The sequence below is a fragment of the Poecilia mexicana genome, unplaced genomic scaffold, assembly GCF_051168715.1.
Source record: "Poecilia mexicana isolate PSO_F unplaced genomic scaffold, ASM5116871v1 scaffold_22, whole genome shotgun sequence".
Classification (NCBI taxonomy): domain Eukaryota; kingdom Metazoa; phylum Chordata; class Actinopteri; order Cyprinodontiformes; family Poeciliidae; genus Poecilia; species Poecilia mexicana.
In genome coordinates, this window is record NW_028263391.1 from 21,991,110 (window position 1) to 22,008,643 (window position 17,534).

The following is a 17,534-nucleotide window of genomic DNA, read 5'->3' on the forward strand; positions in this document are numbered from 1 at the left end:
TTTTAAACTTGAATATATGTCTAAAAATAAATTTTAAACTTAATGTTTTCTTTCTAAAATGTAGAGAAATCCGCATGACAAGCTGGAAAAGTGTGCTCTGTGTTTTCGCCTTTTCAGCGTTTGAGAATGCGTTGTGGTTAAAGACGCTGAGAATCAGCAGGGAGGAATCCATCCTGGGTGGATCTCTGTCGTCAAACCTGAATGGTTTCTTCACAACGAAGCAGGAAGCAAAAGTATTTTTCTTAAGAACATCTACTCCGTCATCTTCGTTCAGCTCAACATGTTCAATAAGCTACAATATGTGACCTTTGGCAGCTTCGGCGTTTTATCCACTTTCAAAACTGTTAGCATGACTTGTCAGCATGCATGAAGTCTTGGTAAAATTATATCTGAGTAAAAATATGCTTGCTGAGTGCAGAGAGGTGTTGAGATGTTGCAATAATGACAAAAGTGTCATCAGACATTATATCGCATAGGATTATGAATTATGAATTGGTTTTTTGGATTTTGCTAATTCAGAATTTTATCTCTCACATAATCTCCAGACTTGTTTAAATATAAACTTATTTAGTCAGCAAAGTTCAGAAAGCTCTGAAAAATTACATGATTTGCTCAAACTTTAAATACTATGTTTTACTTTCAGTGTGAATTTTTTTGTTCAACAGAAAATTTATTTAATTTAGTATTTAATCTGCAATAATAGTTTATAATCTGGATGTATATAACCTGCCTAATTTTTTGTTATTGGCTGTATTTCCATTACAAATCTGCACAAAACTTTGTCAATATTCTGCTGAAGTTGAAAAAACATGATTTATTGATGGAACGCCAATATTCTTTTTTGCTATTCTGGTGTTTCCATTAAAAAAGAAATGTAGTTAAAACCACATGATCCCCAAGAAAACTGATAAAACATTTTAGCAGGAAGAAATGCAACATCCAGATGTTTATTTGTGTAGCATATTTCAGCAACAAGACATTTCAAAGTGCTTCACATCATGAAAATATAAAAACACACTTTGGCTGTGGTTGCAGCCAAACTAAATCACTTGAAGGGTGTGAACATTTATGCAGCCACTTATTCTGTGTTACATGTTTTTATTTTATTGCCACCATTTTTAGAAATCAGTTTTCACTTTGACATTAAATGTTTTTAGTCAGAAATGCCACATTTTGTTGATCATGATAGATTAATAAAAGCAATCATCAAAAGGGGTGAATACGTTTTTTTAGACAGTTTTAAAACTATACAAACTAAAACTTTGTATAACTTAGCCACTAACCTTCTAAATCTGAATTAAAACATAATTCTTTCACCAGCATCCTGCTGAACTTAAAACATTCCAGTTGGTTTGGAGAGGATGTGAAAACTTTATTCAAAGTTCTGTGATTTAAGGAGGCCAAGATGAAAATGATGCATTAGAAAAGTGCGTAATGCATTTAAGCACTGAAACACACAGTTGCATTAGACTTCTGTGCAGTGATACAGGCAGGCATGTTTGTACCTGCTGCAGTTTCTGTTGTGTGTAGGCCAACCGTTAACTTGCCTCTTACTGTGATTTTTTTTCTTCTCCGTCTTGTTTTCAAGGCACTTACCTTAATTTTCTCCAAGCCGTCACAGCTGAAAATGTTTCTGAAACGTAATTTATTGAAAAGCAAACGTATGGAGGTTTATTTTAGAGCTTCGCTGTGCGGTGAAAACGCCACAATGTGGGAGAAGATGGCCTAGAAAAGTCAACGTCATGCCCAGACAGAGTAGGAGAGTTTCACTTGAACAAAGGCCAAGACAGCCTGAGGGACTTAACGATGACGACGATGATGAGATCCTGGGACACATGACAAAGAGCTACAAAGTAAAACCTTCGGTAACTTTAACTGTGGCTGAAAATATAAAATCAAAACACAAAGTTATCTGATGTAACACTAAGAAAAATGGATTTAAAAGTTGGATCAACATAGTTTAGAATTTCAGTAAGTCAAACTGAATTAAAATATTCATTTTTTTCTAAACTTGCTGAAATTTAAGCAGAACAGCTTGTTAAAAACATGCTTTATTTCCTGTTTCACAGCAAATGCTTCTGAAATCTTCTCCAAACTTTGAAACATAATGCAGTAGCTAATAATTTCCTTTTTTTCTTGATGGTATTCCAGCAGATTTGTGCACCTTTTCCAGATTCTGCAGCTCGGACCTTGCCTTCTCCAACGCTTCATGTCATGAGTTACAAACATTTTTTTGTGCGAGCGCAGAGTCCGCGCTGATGTTAACTTGTTCACAGACCAGTTAAACCAGCAACACCTCTGTCCTCAATCCATCCCCGGGGTGGAGCAGAGAAATCACAGCATTTCACTGCCTGGATTAGTTTTAACTGTCACCTGCAGTGTTTGTTTGTCTGTGTCGTTGTGTAGTTTCCGTTTGTATTAGTGATTAGATAAACACCCAACCTGCATGTAAACACACGGAAAAGCACTGGGACTGCAACGCTGCAAGACTTTATGATTTATTCACTTAACTTTCACAAAAGGAGCTTGGAAAAAAGCAACTGAAAGCTTAAAAATTAACATTAGAGAGAAGAAACTTAGTGGAGTCCAAGATGCAAACAAGTTTATCCGTCTTGGTTTGGACTTTTACTTTTTTTTTTTTTTTTAACAATTTCTTGTATGTGTCTCTGCAAACCTCTAGGACAAGAGTCGCCACAACGGACTGGACAGTTTGATGGCGAGATAAAGTATCAGACATATGGGTGGGCATTTTTTATCGCATCTTTTATCATTTATCATGACGAATTTCTTACACAATAAGAATGTGGATTTATTGTTTACATGATAAATTCCAATTATTGATCTTTAAAAGTCCTCAAAGTGTCCAGATGATTAGTTTTACTATTTTATCCAGTGACTTTTCATTGAGTGTATCAACAAATATTAAGCTATGATTAAATGCAGGTTTTGTGCGCATTTTATTTTATTTATTCTTTATGTAACTTGTGTCCTAAAAAAGTATAAAAAAATTTTTCAAAGGAATATCTGTGCTTGTTGCTGTCATTCAATTACCTAAAAATAATAAATGGTCCTTTTATGCAGGAACTCCTCATTTAAAAATAAATTTTCAGATTTATTCTTATAATTGAAATTTGAATGCCATTTTGTCATAAAATTATTATCCATACTTACAGCAAAAATAAAAATAAACACGGTAAACTGTGTAGCATAAACCCAATAAATACAGAATAAAACAACCTCTTATTCTCCACAATTTATAGTGTTTATAGTGTTGAAGCAATATCTGATAAAGTTAGTTTAACTTTATCAGAGTTTGATTTACTTTCACTTTACAGTGAAGTCACTGAATGACTTGGCCGTCCTTCAACCAGTCACACTAAATCAAAAGAAAAATAAAGCTTTTTAATATTTGTGGAGAAGTGGCTTGACAGCTTGATGACACAGCTTCAGAAGTCATCTAAAATACAACAAGCTTTGTTTTTCTAGGGCCATCAAGCTTTCAAGTCTAAAAGAAACATGCTGTCAAAGAGCCAACAACAACAAAAGTACAATAACTGACTGAATGGGAGCCCTTATCAATTAAGTTCAAGACACATCAGATCTAGACAACTACACATTTCCATGCATGAGTGAAAGACTGCAGGAAAAGTTTAAGAAAGCAAAAGCACAACCACAAATTAAGTGGTTTAAGAATTGAATCAGGTTAGCAGTTATCCGATTATAGCACTCTGTGTTTCAACACGGATAGTCAAAATGAAGTTTTAGATGTATAGAATGTAATTACAGATCGTCAGACGAAACTGATTTTATGTTAAAATGGCCTGCCATAGAACATTTGGCAAATCTTCCATATTGTCTTCAGTCCACTTCAGTACGGTTCCAGGGGCAATTTTGTTTTTTCAAGTTTTCTTATTCGGTTCTAGTGGTCTACATTCGAAAGTGGTCTGACAGGAAACAGGTTGTGAGCGAGAGCGACGACACACAGTAAATGTCATCGGGTCGGGACTCGAACCCATGACGGCCGCGTCAAGGACGTTTATGGGTCGCGTCACCACCAAGCTCCAGCAGCAAGTTTTAAAAGTTTGATTGAAATCCAACCTAGCCAAGAGTTATCACTTCCTGTTTGATGCCGAAGGTTTGGCAAGGACTTCCTGTAGATTTTGGGACATGTCATGTGTGGCCATCAATGGTGAGTGGATTTGGTTTCAACCTTCTATTGTACACTGGGAAAAGCTGATTGAGTCACCAAATAAACCTCAGTTTCTTCTATGAATGGGCTAAAGTCATCAAGATACCACACCAATGATGACACACTGGTGTGGAAGCTTGGTGGACATCAAATGATGCATCAGGAAGATTCAGCTGTAGAGATAATCTAGGGGGCGCAGTTGAGTCCGATTCCAATGGAATCCTGTCAGACTCTTTAGAGCAGTGGTTCCCAATTTTTTTCTTCTGCGCCCCCTCAGTGGTTTCCAAACATTTTCTGCGCCCCCCCTGTGGATTACAAATGGCTGTCTGGTTGAAACGACGCGTGTGACGGTCGGGGGGAGAGGGGGAGGGGGGGAGGAGCATCGACTTTTTGGGGGGCAAAATGAATGTATGTAGCTGAAAATAGACACCAACATCGGTAGCCTACAAGCTACTTGTTAAGCTTAAGGTTCTGTATTGACAAGGGCGTAGGAACGAGTCTGTCATTGGGGGGGACGCATATCGGAAACCTGACAGATCAGTAAATATCTTAAGCAGAAATGTCAAACTATTTATGACATCAACACATCAGTAATGCATTACTCTAATCTGACCCTTGTTTCAGTAACAAGTATTCTAACACGTTACTATTTACAATCCAATAATCAGATTAAAGTTATGCATAGTATAATGACCGTCATTCCAGGATGAAGACTCACTTTAGCATTTGCCTCACAACTAGCAAGCTAAATACTCTGGTAGCACAGACAGGCTAACAGATTTGATATAAATTGACTGGTAATTGAACTGGTTCTACCTCTTTCTAAAACCAAAGTAGAAAACAGCTCATAAAATAGGACTCGGCAGTTTTAAACTCAATACAGCAATTTGACCAACAAAAATAAAATCTAAAGTTTTGTTCTTCTTGAACATCTCTCTACATCAGTGCAACAGTTTGATCTACAAAATAAATAAAAATTATACTTTTCACGTCTAACAGACACCTTAGCTCCTCACTGTTAACTCAGTCTCACTTTCCAGCCCTGCATTCAGTAACTTACTAAAGATTCATGAAAAACACTGAGGCAAAAAGACTAAATGTTTTTTTCCCCTGTTATTTTCACCTGCAAACATTTAACTAAAATATCTACAGATATGTGTTTCTGTCTCTGCCTCCCTCTGACTCTCTGCAGCCTGATGTTCCTGCATGGATTCATGGATTTATAACAGACACTTTAGTAATGTACAGTGTCAGAATGTGAACTAAATATAAAAAGTATGTTTTTATCATACAGAATGAGAATTTACACAACTTAATTTTCAGATGTATACATTATTATTCATCTCAACTATATTTACTGTGTAGCAAAAATTTTCATTAATTTATTTTTAAACCTCTCCTCAAGCACTTTTCTTATTGTCTCCTAACCATTAACCTTATGGTGTGGAAATAATGAAAAAAATATTGAAATGTTGAAAGAAATCAACCTGACATCAGTCTCCTCCTGTTCTCCTTTCTGGTTTTATTAAAATTAATATAATTTTTATATCTTCACACCCTGAAACTCCACCTGGCTCTCTTATGTCTTCCCTGACCTGCTCCTCTCATAATAAAATAGTTTATTTAAAAATTAAAAACAGTTAATACATATTTCAATAAACTAAATGAAGATCTCTACAGAGCTTCTTCACCTTCCTTCAGCATCATTCTAGCACTGCTGTTCTCCTAAATATATAATATAATATAATATAATATGTAAATACATGTTAAGTGGTCGAGTATGATCAGGTGTTGCTCACTTTAAATAATAAAAAGGCTAATTTCGCTGCTGTTTCAGTCTCATTCTGATTAAATAAATCATTGTGACTAGACTAGCTAACTGTTAAAGTTAGCAGTAAAATTTTGGACATGTGACAATCCCAGAATTAAAACGGCTTAACCTAAAAGATTTAGTTCTATATATGAAAGTAAACTGACAACCAGATGTTATAACCGAGCGATATTCATGGCAACATTCCTGACAGTTTACCTCCTTCAAACGGAGTTTCTCTGCTGCTGCCTTTACTCTGAGCCGTTCAGAGGGGGGAGGGGCAGGAAGCGCTCTGCTGAATCCGCTGTTGTGCGCCTTCAAAATAAAAGCACGCGAGTGGAAGATTTTAAAATTCTTCGCAACTGCGGTGAAATTATTGGGGGGGACGAATGTGACTCTCTCCAATATTGGGGGGGACATGTCCCCCCCGTCACCCCCGCTTCCTACGCCTATGTGTATTGATATTAGCTAGTCATCTTTTAGCTAACATTACCTGCATCCAACAGCTTTACTCAACTCAGTCGGTTAGTTTGGGTGAAAAACTGTGAAAAGTTCTTTGCATTTTGCTGGTTTGCTGCCGTGATTCTAACACAAACCTACATAGCTCCGCCCAGCAGCAGCAGGTCTCCTTCACAGGTGGAAACCCAGCGTGAGCGTCATAGCGCTCATGTTGCGTTTAAAGGCGGCTCGGAAGAACAGGGTACAACATGTTAACAACGGATTAAACAGTTTTAACTGCTGATAAAAGTGACAGAGGACACAGATATGGGAAGTGTGGAAGCCTCTACTGTATCAAATTGACATAGGAATAACAGAGAGTTGGCCATTCTAAGGTAAAAACCCAGCGTATACAGTGTTCATGTTTTTTTTTTTTTTGTTTGTTTTTTATCCAGACGGCTTCCGCGCCCCCCTGCAATAACACGGCGCCCCCCCTAGGGGGCGCGCCCCACAGTTTGGGAACCTCTGCTTTAGAGGTTGACAAATCATTCAAGTCCACTTCAGTGCCAATCAGATAACTTAGAAATAAACATATGGCAATGGCATGATGTCTGACTTGATTTCACCATGACCACACCTTCCAGCGAAAGCAAGTGAGACCAACTTATTATCTGTCTGTTGATTTGGTCAAGAGGGTCAGAGGTGAACCTTTCCAAGAAACAAAAAGTGACTTCCTGTTCTCAGGGAGTGGGGTTTTAATGTCAGCAGATGAGAACATGGATTGTGAGATAACTTTCTGATAGTTACAACATTTAGAAAGTTGAGACTAATTGAGGCCTGGCCCCATTCTTTCAGTACAAAAATTCAAGATTTTAATAACTTTTAATCCTGCATGCCAAAAGGGGATACTGACCCCAACTGGACGAGTTTGTTGAAGTTTGACATGTATGAAAAGTCAGAAATGAAATCTTGACCCAAAATTGCAGACTGACATTAGGGGTGAATTCCATTAAAACACTAAAATTTCATGCGGTGGACAATTCTGAGTAAAGCTTGGTGAGTTTTTAAACATCTAGGCCTTCAAAAAGCCACATAAAGTGGTGGAAGAATAAGAAATATTTCACAGTACTTTTGCTGAACCACAGATTGAAGGAATATTTTTTTCTTAGCATGCATGTTCAAAAAAATGCTTGTTAAAGCCATACATTTGGCCTCATGAGATTATAGACACAAACAGTGCAACAAATACCAGAGTATTCTGTAGTGATGTCTGTAAGTGTGGAAACAGACAAAAAAGAGATTTCACCTAAATGCAAACTACTTACTTCAAAAATATCCTTCGCCATTAACAATCAAACCACAATAAAAGCAGACTGCTTTGGTGTAACTTCCACTTTATCACCAGTATTTGTAGCCCTAATCAATCCTACAGTACAGGAATAAGGTGGATAATAAGCACGAACACTAATGCTGTACCTGATTCACAACAAGATTTACCACCAGAGTAAGACGGAGGCCTAAGGGCAACAGTCTTCCTTAGTATTGTGGTGAGTCACTGAAGTTCAACTGGAAAAAAGTAGGAGGAATATCTAATTAGCCGTTTAATTTGACACATCTCACACGTTGCCTCCAGTCTGTTTCCAAATAGCAGATCAGTCCTCGTCATGTCTCCTTCCCAGGAGGTCTATCATAAAACCACAAAAAGCCAATAAAATACCCCAAAGTTTTATCGAGACAGCAGTCAGATATATCGTTCACCAAAAAGACATGCTAACCCCAGTGTTCACTGGAAAAACATCTGATGATTGGTTAAAGTCCCAGGTTATTTTTTTCCAACAAGGAAAAGGTTTAGGAAAGTTCCTCTGACTCAGAGCAGAAGTCAAAGAGAGGACCTGCTACTCTTCACTGATGACACAGTTCTGGCTTCAGAGATTTCTTGTGCAATGTATTGCTTTTTTAACGACATTAAAGCTTAATACTAAAACAAGAACATGTCTCATTTGCTACCAGAAATAAAACAGTGTGTAAGAATGCATACTTGTCTGTACTTGTGTACTAATGCAGGATTGTTGAAGACCAAGATCTGTTCCAGTTCAAAATAGGGATAAATACAAGTAAACTTAGACAAGTGACCAGTCTACCACAGAGATAAACAGAAATGGGCGAGCATTAATACAAGTACCAACTGCTGGGGACAAGTTAGAGTCTCCGGTTAGCCTGATGGGAGAAGAGAAAACATGCTTCAAACCCACTACAGTTAAACTTATGTTGGTGTCAAATATGGTATAATTAGCCTCTCTGATTGTTTCCACTCCTCAATCCCTCATAATTCTTGCTGTCTGAAGAGTCTTGAGAAGGTTTTCTATTGTGTTATTAGCATTTGCTCTGAATAAAGAGAGTCTTCATGTAAATGGCAGGTCAAATTCATCTCCAAACAAGTTGCAATTTTTAAGTGCAGGGAAAATCATTCCAGTTCGGTTTTGTGTTGATGAGTAGCTTAGAAATCTCAGACTTACAAACTTGTACATAAGGAGCTGAACATGAGCTCCACCCACAATTTTACAGCATATTTGTAGACCTTTACATATGAAGTCAATGAAAGGACACACCAAGGCAGAGCCGGTACTAAATAACCACAACTGAGCAGAAAGTTGCATTTGTTTGTGTTATGGGGAGGTCATGCTTCCTTTTCATAGATTCTTATTGCAACAACTTCACCCATGATGCATTTCTGTTGAGACAAAAGGCCAACTATTAGTTATTTTAAAACTACTGTGCCACAGCTGGAAGATGTTTGACAACATACGGATCACTAAATATAACTGAGATTTTTGCACCTTACCACACATTTCCTCACTGGTGCAGCTTAATTTGAAGTTGAAGTACATTTTAAAGAGAAGAAGTGATTTTAGAGCTGCAAGTTAAATAAAGTTTGCATCAATCATTTTACTTACAACTTCAAGCTTTCCATTTTCAATCACTCTCTCCAGCGTTGTACTCTTTCCAACCCAGCGCTGTTCCTGGATGAGTTTGCCATCCCTCGGGAAGACCTTGGACTAATGAGGAATAAAAACAGAAGTGTAAATATGGTGGCTTATAAGTGTGGATCTTGCACATGACTTAATGACAGAATTACTAACCTTTACCTGATGACCGTCTGGTGTCTTCTCATCAAACTCTTCATTCAGCTTGAACTTGATTTTGTGCGTTTTCAAAATGCTTTTAGCCTCTACTGAAATCGTCTCCTTATCCCTGGTGATGATCAGATTAGGCTTGGCTGAGCAGGCAAATGTCAGTAAAGGCTCTTTCATACCTATAAACAACCAAATGTGAGTATAAATGTGCCTGAAAATATACAACCACAACCCATCAGATTCACTTAAAAAGTATTCTCACCAACCTTCTGCATGTATTGTTTGAACTTTTCACTGTCGACTAATTTCCACTTTCCAACAAACTGATCAACCATGATGCCAGAGATGGAGCTCAATCACCAACATGAAACACTTCCCAGTCTTAAACAACAGACAATTCCTATTTAAAACCAAAATCGGTGCAAAGTTAACTCCCAGCCACCAATTATCAGCGGGCGTTCCTGTTGAATTGGAAATGCTCTTACTAAGGGGTATGGCCTTGAATATGCTGTACAAAGATTTTTCAATTGGTTTGGGTTTTGTGTGTGGCGTTACAGACTTCTGCATTGTTTAAAGCGATCAGACAGTAATATAAAATGATGCCTGACAGCACAAAGGGAATGATGTCTGCATGCTTTCTCCTCTTTCCCACACAGATACTATTGTTTAAAAATATTAGTCCTCATTGAACGATACATTAGTTAAGGTTTTAATATTTTTATTACTTTTTTTAATTTTATCTTGTTTCTTATTTTTGAAACTAAGACCTGCTGTTTTAGAATATTATTTTTAAAAGATGTGTTCTAATGCAAACATATTTACCTGTATGTTTCTGTATATGTCATGTTATCTATGCATTATTGTTCATATGCATTTAAAATTTTTGCAAAGATAAATGTTTTGAAACTGTTGAACATTTAAATCTCTTACGTGAGAGTTTAGCTGGTATTTGTAAAACAATTATTTTCACATTAATAGAACCACTGTTGTATTGTAACGAAGTTAAAAACACTTCACTACTTTACTTAAGTATATTTTGGAGTACTTCATACTTTCCTCGAGTATGAAATTTTTTTTGATAACTTTCACTTTTACTTCACTATATTTCCAAACTTAATTGCATACTTTTACTCCGATACATTTTCAATGTTGTGGTTTAGATACTCGTTACAAAAAAGCGAGAGAGAGAAACGCTAGTGTTTTGACCCCACCTACTGATTGACTGCAACAAAGTCGGTAGCCTACTTGCCTGGGCTTGTTCATCACCCGTCACCATAGGATACACCCGTTTCGCTTCTCCCATTAAACACAAATCAAGTCTCGCGATCAACACCAGCCACATGGAGACGGAGACCACAACGGCTGCAACTACGTTGAACACGGCTCCAGGGGAACCACCAGCTGGTGATGAGAGCCCATGGGCTTATTTAAACACAATATACTCTTTCGTGGGTGTTAAAGATTCGTCGTACCGCATGAAGTGTATGTTATGCCTGCCCAAAGATGTGGAAATTCTATCTTACTAAAACTCCCCGTCCAACTTGAAGAAACGCATCGAGGTAACCTCTTATGAAATGGTTATAATCCTCCTGTTTAATGTAACTATAGCTTGGTCACTAGGCACTATTGTGAAATCTTGAGCATAACGTTACCTGTATAAATGAACTTTGGCATTGTTTCAGTTCCACACGTGGTGTATTTAGCTTAGGCCTAATGTTGACTGCAGCAGGCTACCTAGACTCCTCTGTTTAAGGGGGGACGGAAGCCATAGCGATATTGTATTTAGTGCTTAAAAGTTTCAGAATATCTTAACTTGACTTTTGCAAGGCCAATTATCTTCACACCAATAGTTTGTGAAGTGGAGTAATCGTAACCAGTGGCGCAAAAAGGGGGTATGCAGCGCATGCAACGCATAGGGGCGCAGCACCAGACAGGGCGTCAAAACCCTGTCTGGAGGGGGCGGCGCGCCAATTCTGTTTTCCCATACACGTCAGCGCGCCTTACGCTCCTTCACCTCGCGCACGTAACGAGGTAAATGTGGCGAGTTTTACTCTTCACGTAGGTAAAACTCGTAGAGCGAGCATATGTTTCCCACGCTCCTTCAACCTTCCTTCGGGGGAGAGGTGGATGGGGGGGCGCCGATTTATGTTTTCGCATCCACCTGAATAATGTGTAGTTGCGCCACTGATCATAACGGCCTTTTTACTTCATGTTGGCCGCATTTTCTGCACTGACTATTTTTCTCATTTTCAGCACTGACCTTACTTGAAGGGAAAACTTAAGGCTTAAAAAACTTTGTATTTTCCGTCCTGGAGGGGGTACTAAGAAGCTGGTTCAGTTGTAAAGCAGGTTAAGTTAACCTTGTGGTATAGGTAAAGCACCTAATTTTCTTAACTAAATGATGCCTGCAGGTATATCTATTAGGTTAAATTTTGCCTGCACTTGGTTGTGTACATTATTTTAAGTGTATTTGACAAGTTTACCAAAATATAAAAAATGTCATTCAAACTGCATTTGCCTTGTTTTACTTATACTTTTCATTACATTACTTGAGTACATTCATTTTTATAGTAATTTCCATACTTAAGTACAAGACATTTCAGATACTTTAAGACTTTAACTCAAGTAACATTTCAGTCAGTGACTTGGACTTTTACAAAAGTCATATTTTGGAGAGGTACCTATACTTTTACTTGACTCTGAGAATTCAGTACTTTATACAGCACTGTTTAGTAGAAATGTGTGAATGAACATGAACAAGTCTTAGGTGCATTTTGAGTTATTTATAGATTCTGAAAGTGTAGAGTCTAACCTTTCCATTGATGTCAAACACGTGGAAATCTAAAAAAGAAATAAATTAGATACGTCTTATTTATTTCTTTTGAATGTGGTCACCTGGGAAATGAGACTTTAGAGAAAATGGCTCTCAAACTTTCAAAATAATTCACCCCTAACTTGTTGTGCAACCTGGACGTGTTAACAAGGGACGAGAGAGTTAATTTACATGACTTTGCATTAACTCCACCCTCCATAATTGACTGTAACAGGTACGTTATGCCTGGGAAGGTGTGCAAGACAAAAGCTCTCTAAAACCAGCTTTTATCTGGCTTATCTAGTTGGAAATGTATATTTTAGAAGTTTTCAGCTTCTGCATCTTTTTCCAACAAGGCTGTGAGCTTCTGTCTAGTGAGCCTTTGTCATGGAGTCATCTGTGAACCCTGAACTTTAGTGGACTGAGAGAGAGAAAGAGGGTCCAGGTCTTATCACCCGGTAAACTCGGTCCAATTGGGGACCGAAGTAGCATCTGTTACATTTCCAGCTGGAGAGATTCACTTTCACACTGCATTGTGTCAAACGATCCAAACTATTTAGAAAAACCTGTTCCCCTCCTCTCCTGAGGGGGCGCTGCACCAAGAAACTCTGAAGAAAAGGACAGAAAAACTTCATAAGACAAAATGAGCGCAATTTCCTTCTTCACAAAATGTAAACAGAAATGGAGTGGTGTCAGATTTTAGTGGTTGTAGGATTCCTCTTGTTGGAAAAAGAGCACAAGGAATTTCTCCTGCTAGCATTGCACTCTCGCCTTTGCTTAGATTGTATTTACCCAGAATGCCTTGCACTATAGTTTGCGTCTGGCATTTGGAGGCCTTGCTGGTCCGCTTGCATCTATTAAAAACATTCGAAAAACTCCAGAGTTTGTTAAACTAAACCAAAGGAAGTTTTTTTGGTGCACTATAGTCCGCTTTGTGAATGTACGCGAAACCTAATTTTGGCGACACCACGAGCATTATTTTTATTGAAAAGTTTAGAATATTTTCCTTTTCATTCACTTTGACAAAAAGTCAGTCACACCATCATCATCTTCTGCGCAGTTGATTGAATGTTAGACAATGTCGCCATGAACGTTTGCAGAGAAAGTTCTCTTGTATTAATGACATTAAAGAATGACAAGGCAAAAGTAAGAATAAAACAACCGTTTTGCTATAGATATATGTACAGTTACAATCAGGCCTGTCGCAATAAGTCAATTAAAAACATGATAAATTAAAACGAGCAATGATTTCCATTTGCATGATTTGTTGTTTTCTTTCTTTCTCTCTTTCTACCAAAAACTGGATGACAAAATTCTTCATTCTCAATTATCCCTATTTTTGAATGACAATTTTGTTTACAGACTCTGTGAAACTTTCATTAGAAAAATGTAAATGGCCTACAGCACAAATTTTAATGCAAAGGGATTTGGAACAAAAACCATCTCAAGAATAAAAAAATGATGATAGACCAACAAAAATTATTTTTTTAGCATTTTAAAAACCTAAATAAAAACTTAATTACAATAACACAAAATGACAATTAAGGAAGAAGAAACAATTTTCAATATAAAACTTCTTAAAATAATAACGTTTTATAGTTAACATAAGCAAATGCATGTTAGAATAAGTAAATGCATGTTAGAACAATCCACTGACAATAGTGTTTACTGTGTGTAACGCCTCTGGTTATGAGCAGCATTTTATTGTTCTATAAAGGTAAATATTTACACAAACTAAGCTCCTCAGTCGACTTCATGCAGAGACGCCACACTGAAGCCTTGGACAAATGAGTTAGGAGTAATTTCACAAGCTAAACCTCATGCCCAGGATGAAATAAAATAAACGACTTGCTGTTCTTTATAAGAGGAGAAACAGAGTAAACGACTTGCTGGGAAATGAATTTGTTCCCATGTTATGGAGAGGGAACAGAATATTTAAGGTGGCTGAATTATTTGGGTCCCCACTTTGGTAGATCAAGACCAAATAGTCTCCAAATTCACAAGGACAGTTATGTATGATGCGAGGATTGTACAACCTAATCTGTAATCTACTGGTAATGCTTGTTAATGACGTAACCAGCCAGCATCAAAACAGAGCAAGTTGGAAGCAGCGTGGCTGAGAGTGCAAGGGAAAACCTCGTTAAAACAGCAGGAGCAAAAACTTTAATTATCTGGACCTGGTTTGGATTTAACTTCTTAGTCTTAAAGGTAATGTTCAAGACGAGCGGAGCAGATATCACGGTCAGACTAAAAAACTCATCAAGTCATCAGGAGGTTTAAACAATCAGCAGAAAAATGTAATCATCAACATGTGTGGGGTGACGATGCCTGCAAAGGGAGAAATGCCTGTATTTTGCTTTTCCACCTTAAAACAAAGAATGTGCTTTAATACCAGTAATGCTGCTCTCTGCAAGGTCCAGGTCTTAAAAATGAGATTTTAAGGGAGATCTGGCAATGGTAGACAGCAGCATAAAATAAAAACAGTTTTAAAGATTACATACGAATTTTTAAACAGATTTACTGGACAAAGAAATGATAGAAGAGATGCATTACTGCCATCTCTTGGTTTCTACTTATCATTTCCTTTCTTCTAATTGTCTTAATGAGTCCAGTCTTTCCCAAAAAACTAAATCTTTCTTTTCCCTCCATCACTATTTAACTTAGCCACATTTTCAAACTACAGTTTCCTATTACAACGTATTTCTTTTCAGTCTCTGGCTCCCCCTTGTGGTTAAAATAAAGAATGTGCCACAACAGAAAGTTTAATTTCCTAAAAGTACAACTGTTACAAAAGCTTAATTAGGTTAACACATCCCAAGTTGCTACAAAACCTGAAAGGTAAATAATTGTAGACATTCAAAAACAAATCCATCTGTAGTTACCTTACCTTTCACACGTCAACATCACATGCAACATCAAATTCCTTTCATCTCTTGTGGTCCTGTGGCATTAGTGGCATGACACCCATCACTTAAACTTTTATGTAAAATAAACCCGCACTGAATAGGAGAAGACCAACAACAAGCCACTGCCTTATACTAACAGATGCTGTTAAAAATGTGAATGAATGTTTCCGGGTAGGGAAAAAGAAAGTTTGTGGATTTTGCACCACTAATTTTTGTGGAGCATTTAATATCCAACAATCTCATGTTTTATTTTAGTCAAATAAATAAATGTAACTTATTTGATTATTTAAATTTATGATGCAATTCGATTTATGAGTTCATCTAAAGTTGATTGATCTTATTGATCGACTAATTGATAAGCGGGCATTTTCTTAAAAACCCGAGATTTCTCTTGTATCAAGAGGGCCGACAGTCTTTCCATAACATAAATTACTTTTTAAAAAATAAGCTGAATAAGAACAGAAAAACAAAATATATATTTTTACATTTTGTTAGTTGTATTAAACACTGATTGAATAAACAGAAATTGTGGCTCTCACATTATTAAAATTAGACATACTTATAAAATATAACAAACAGGAACCACTTGTGTTGCTGAGTGGAAAAAACAGATGAAAAGAATAAAATATGTGAATCACTTACAGCAAGATGTTCATCCAAAAGTACAGTTTGTGGTTGCTCTTGAAGGGATGTTAAAACTTCGCTCCACGAAATGCATAAACTCAGGAAAGGTCTCAAAATTTATTTTCTTCGCCTTCATCCGTAATTTCTGAAGCTGACTCTGCTCTGTTAAGCAGATCGGCTGAATGAGTGCTGTTAACGAAACCAGCAGTGTGTCGAGTGTTCACATTTCGAAACAGAACCGATTAAATTGTATTTTGCTTCCTACAAAGGACTCGTTTCAGACCGTTTCTTCTCTTTATCGTTCTGGTATGGCCGCCATCTTTGTTTCTATGTTGACGGGTCCGCTTAAGGATGACCAGCGGCGCCCTCTTCTGGGTGGCGGCCAAACTACAACATTAAAAGAAGGTCTAAGTGAAAGTTAATCGATTGTAACTCATTTTCATCTTGAATCGACAAGTAGATGAATTTCTTAAATCCCTAATTTAACTGAATTAAATGAAATTGAAAAATCGAATTACCTTCAAGAGATGTTTTGGGATTTAATGTAACAATTTAAAAAGTCATGGGTCATGGACAGGACCAGGGCTAAACATGAGTGGCATCCACTTATTTCTTCCAGACAACCATAATTCCTGCAACTTTTTCTGTGCTACCTGGTCGCATTCTTACACTTGTCCACACGTTAGATACATTGCATAAAATACAAGTCTTCATGTTTCAGTTTTTCAAAAGCTAAAAGCAACCTCACCTCAGGAAATGCATAGATGAAGTCCCATAGGTCTTACTTTCTTGACCATGCCATTTAATCCCCTATGTTTGTCATTTCAATTTTATTTTGAAACATTGGAGGGAGAATGAGTTGAAATGCTGATAAAATGTTGGAAGAATAGAAAGTAGCCATTGAGCCCTGGAGTCATCAGAGTTAATGCTACTTGATGTAGAAAAGAAGACCAATTTATGACACTAATTTCTAGGAAAAGTAGCTTCCTTTCTGCCTGCTCTATCTCCTCTGAGTCATCTTTATAACAAAGAAAAATGTCTTCCTGAATGAAACATCTTCTTCAAATGCGTTCTCTGCTTCCACACTGCAGATTTAGTGCCTCTTGTGAAACATTGCTGCCATAAACTCAGTCACTGAAGTTGCAGCTCAGATGTAGGAATGCAATCACTCCTATGCAGCTTTATTCCTTCAATATTTCGAAATCCCTCCCTGACTCGTCATATTCCAGTAAGTGACTGTCTCTGCAAGACAGTCACTTAGTTTTCTGCAGACTTTTAGTTTTGCTAAAACTAAGTTTGCGTTTTTTGTTTTACCTCACAACTACGTGTTCAAAACTGTTGTAAAAATCAGCAGAAAGAGACAAGAAAGATAAGTTGAAGAATCACAAAATCAAGCTAAAATTTGCATTTGAAGCTTAGATCACTGTTAAAACAGTTGTTGAGATGTAAAATGAAATGACTAAAACTTTAAAACAGGAAATACCAGCAGATAAGCTGAAGCAGATGTAACAAACGTAATGTTTTACTACATCTCCTTTGCAGAAAGAAACACTTTTTGAAGCGTAAAAAATTGGTAAAAAGTTTGTAATTTTAGTAAAACCATAGTAGATATTAAGAAAAC

At 37.1% G+C, this 17,534-nt stretch overlaps 1 protein-coding gene across 1 annotated transcript; it reads right to left on the reverse strand.

The window, feature by feature from the left end:
- Positions 1 to 7,814: 7,814 nt before the first annotated feature.
- On the reverse strand, positions 7,815 to 15,963 carry LOC106926884 (fatty acid-binding protein, liver-like). The gene is made up of 4 exons (XM_088002590.1): positions 15,932 to 15,963; positions 9,578 to 9,750; positions 9,392 to 9,493; positions 7,815 to 9,168 (listed from the first exon to the last, which is right to left on the reverse strand). The coding sequence occupies exons 2-4, from the start codon at positions 9,746 to 9,748 to the stop codon at positions 9,115 to 9,117; spliced, it is 327 nt and encodes a 108-aa protein (XP_087858716.1). The 5' UTR covers positions 9,749 to 9,750; positions 15,932 to 15,963; the 3' UTR covers positions 7,815 to 9,114.
- Between the last annotated feature and the right edge of the window lie 1,571 nt (positions 15,964 to 17,534).

Excerpts from the sequence above, each read along its gene's own strand:
- LOC106926884 (XM_088002590.1), bottom strand. The coding sequence starts at position 9,748 with ATGAAAGAGCCTTTACTGACATTTGCCTGCTCAGCCAAGCCTAATCTG. Across the intron at positions 9,494-9,577 it reads CAGACGGTCATCAGGTAAAG|TCCAAGGTCTTCCCGAGGGA; the intron begins GTTAGTAATTCT and ends ATTCCTCATTAG. Across the intron at positions 9,169-9,391 it reads AAAATGGAAAGCTTGAAGTT|AAATGCATCATGGGTGAAGT; the intron begins GTAAGTAAAATG and ends TTGTCTCAACAG.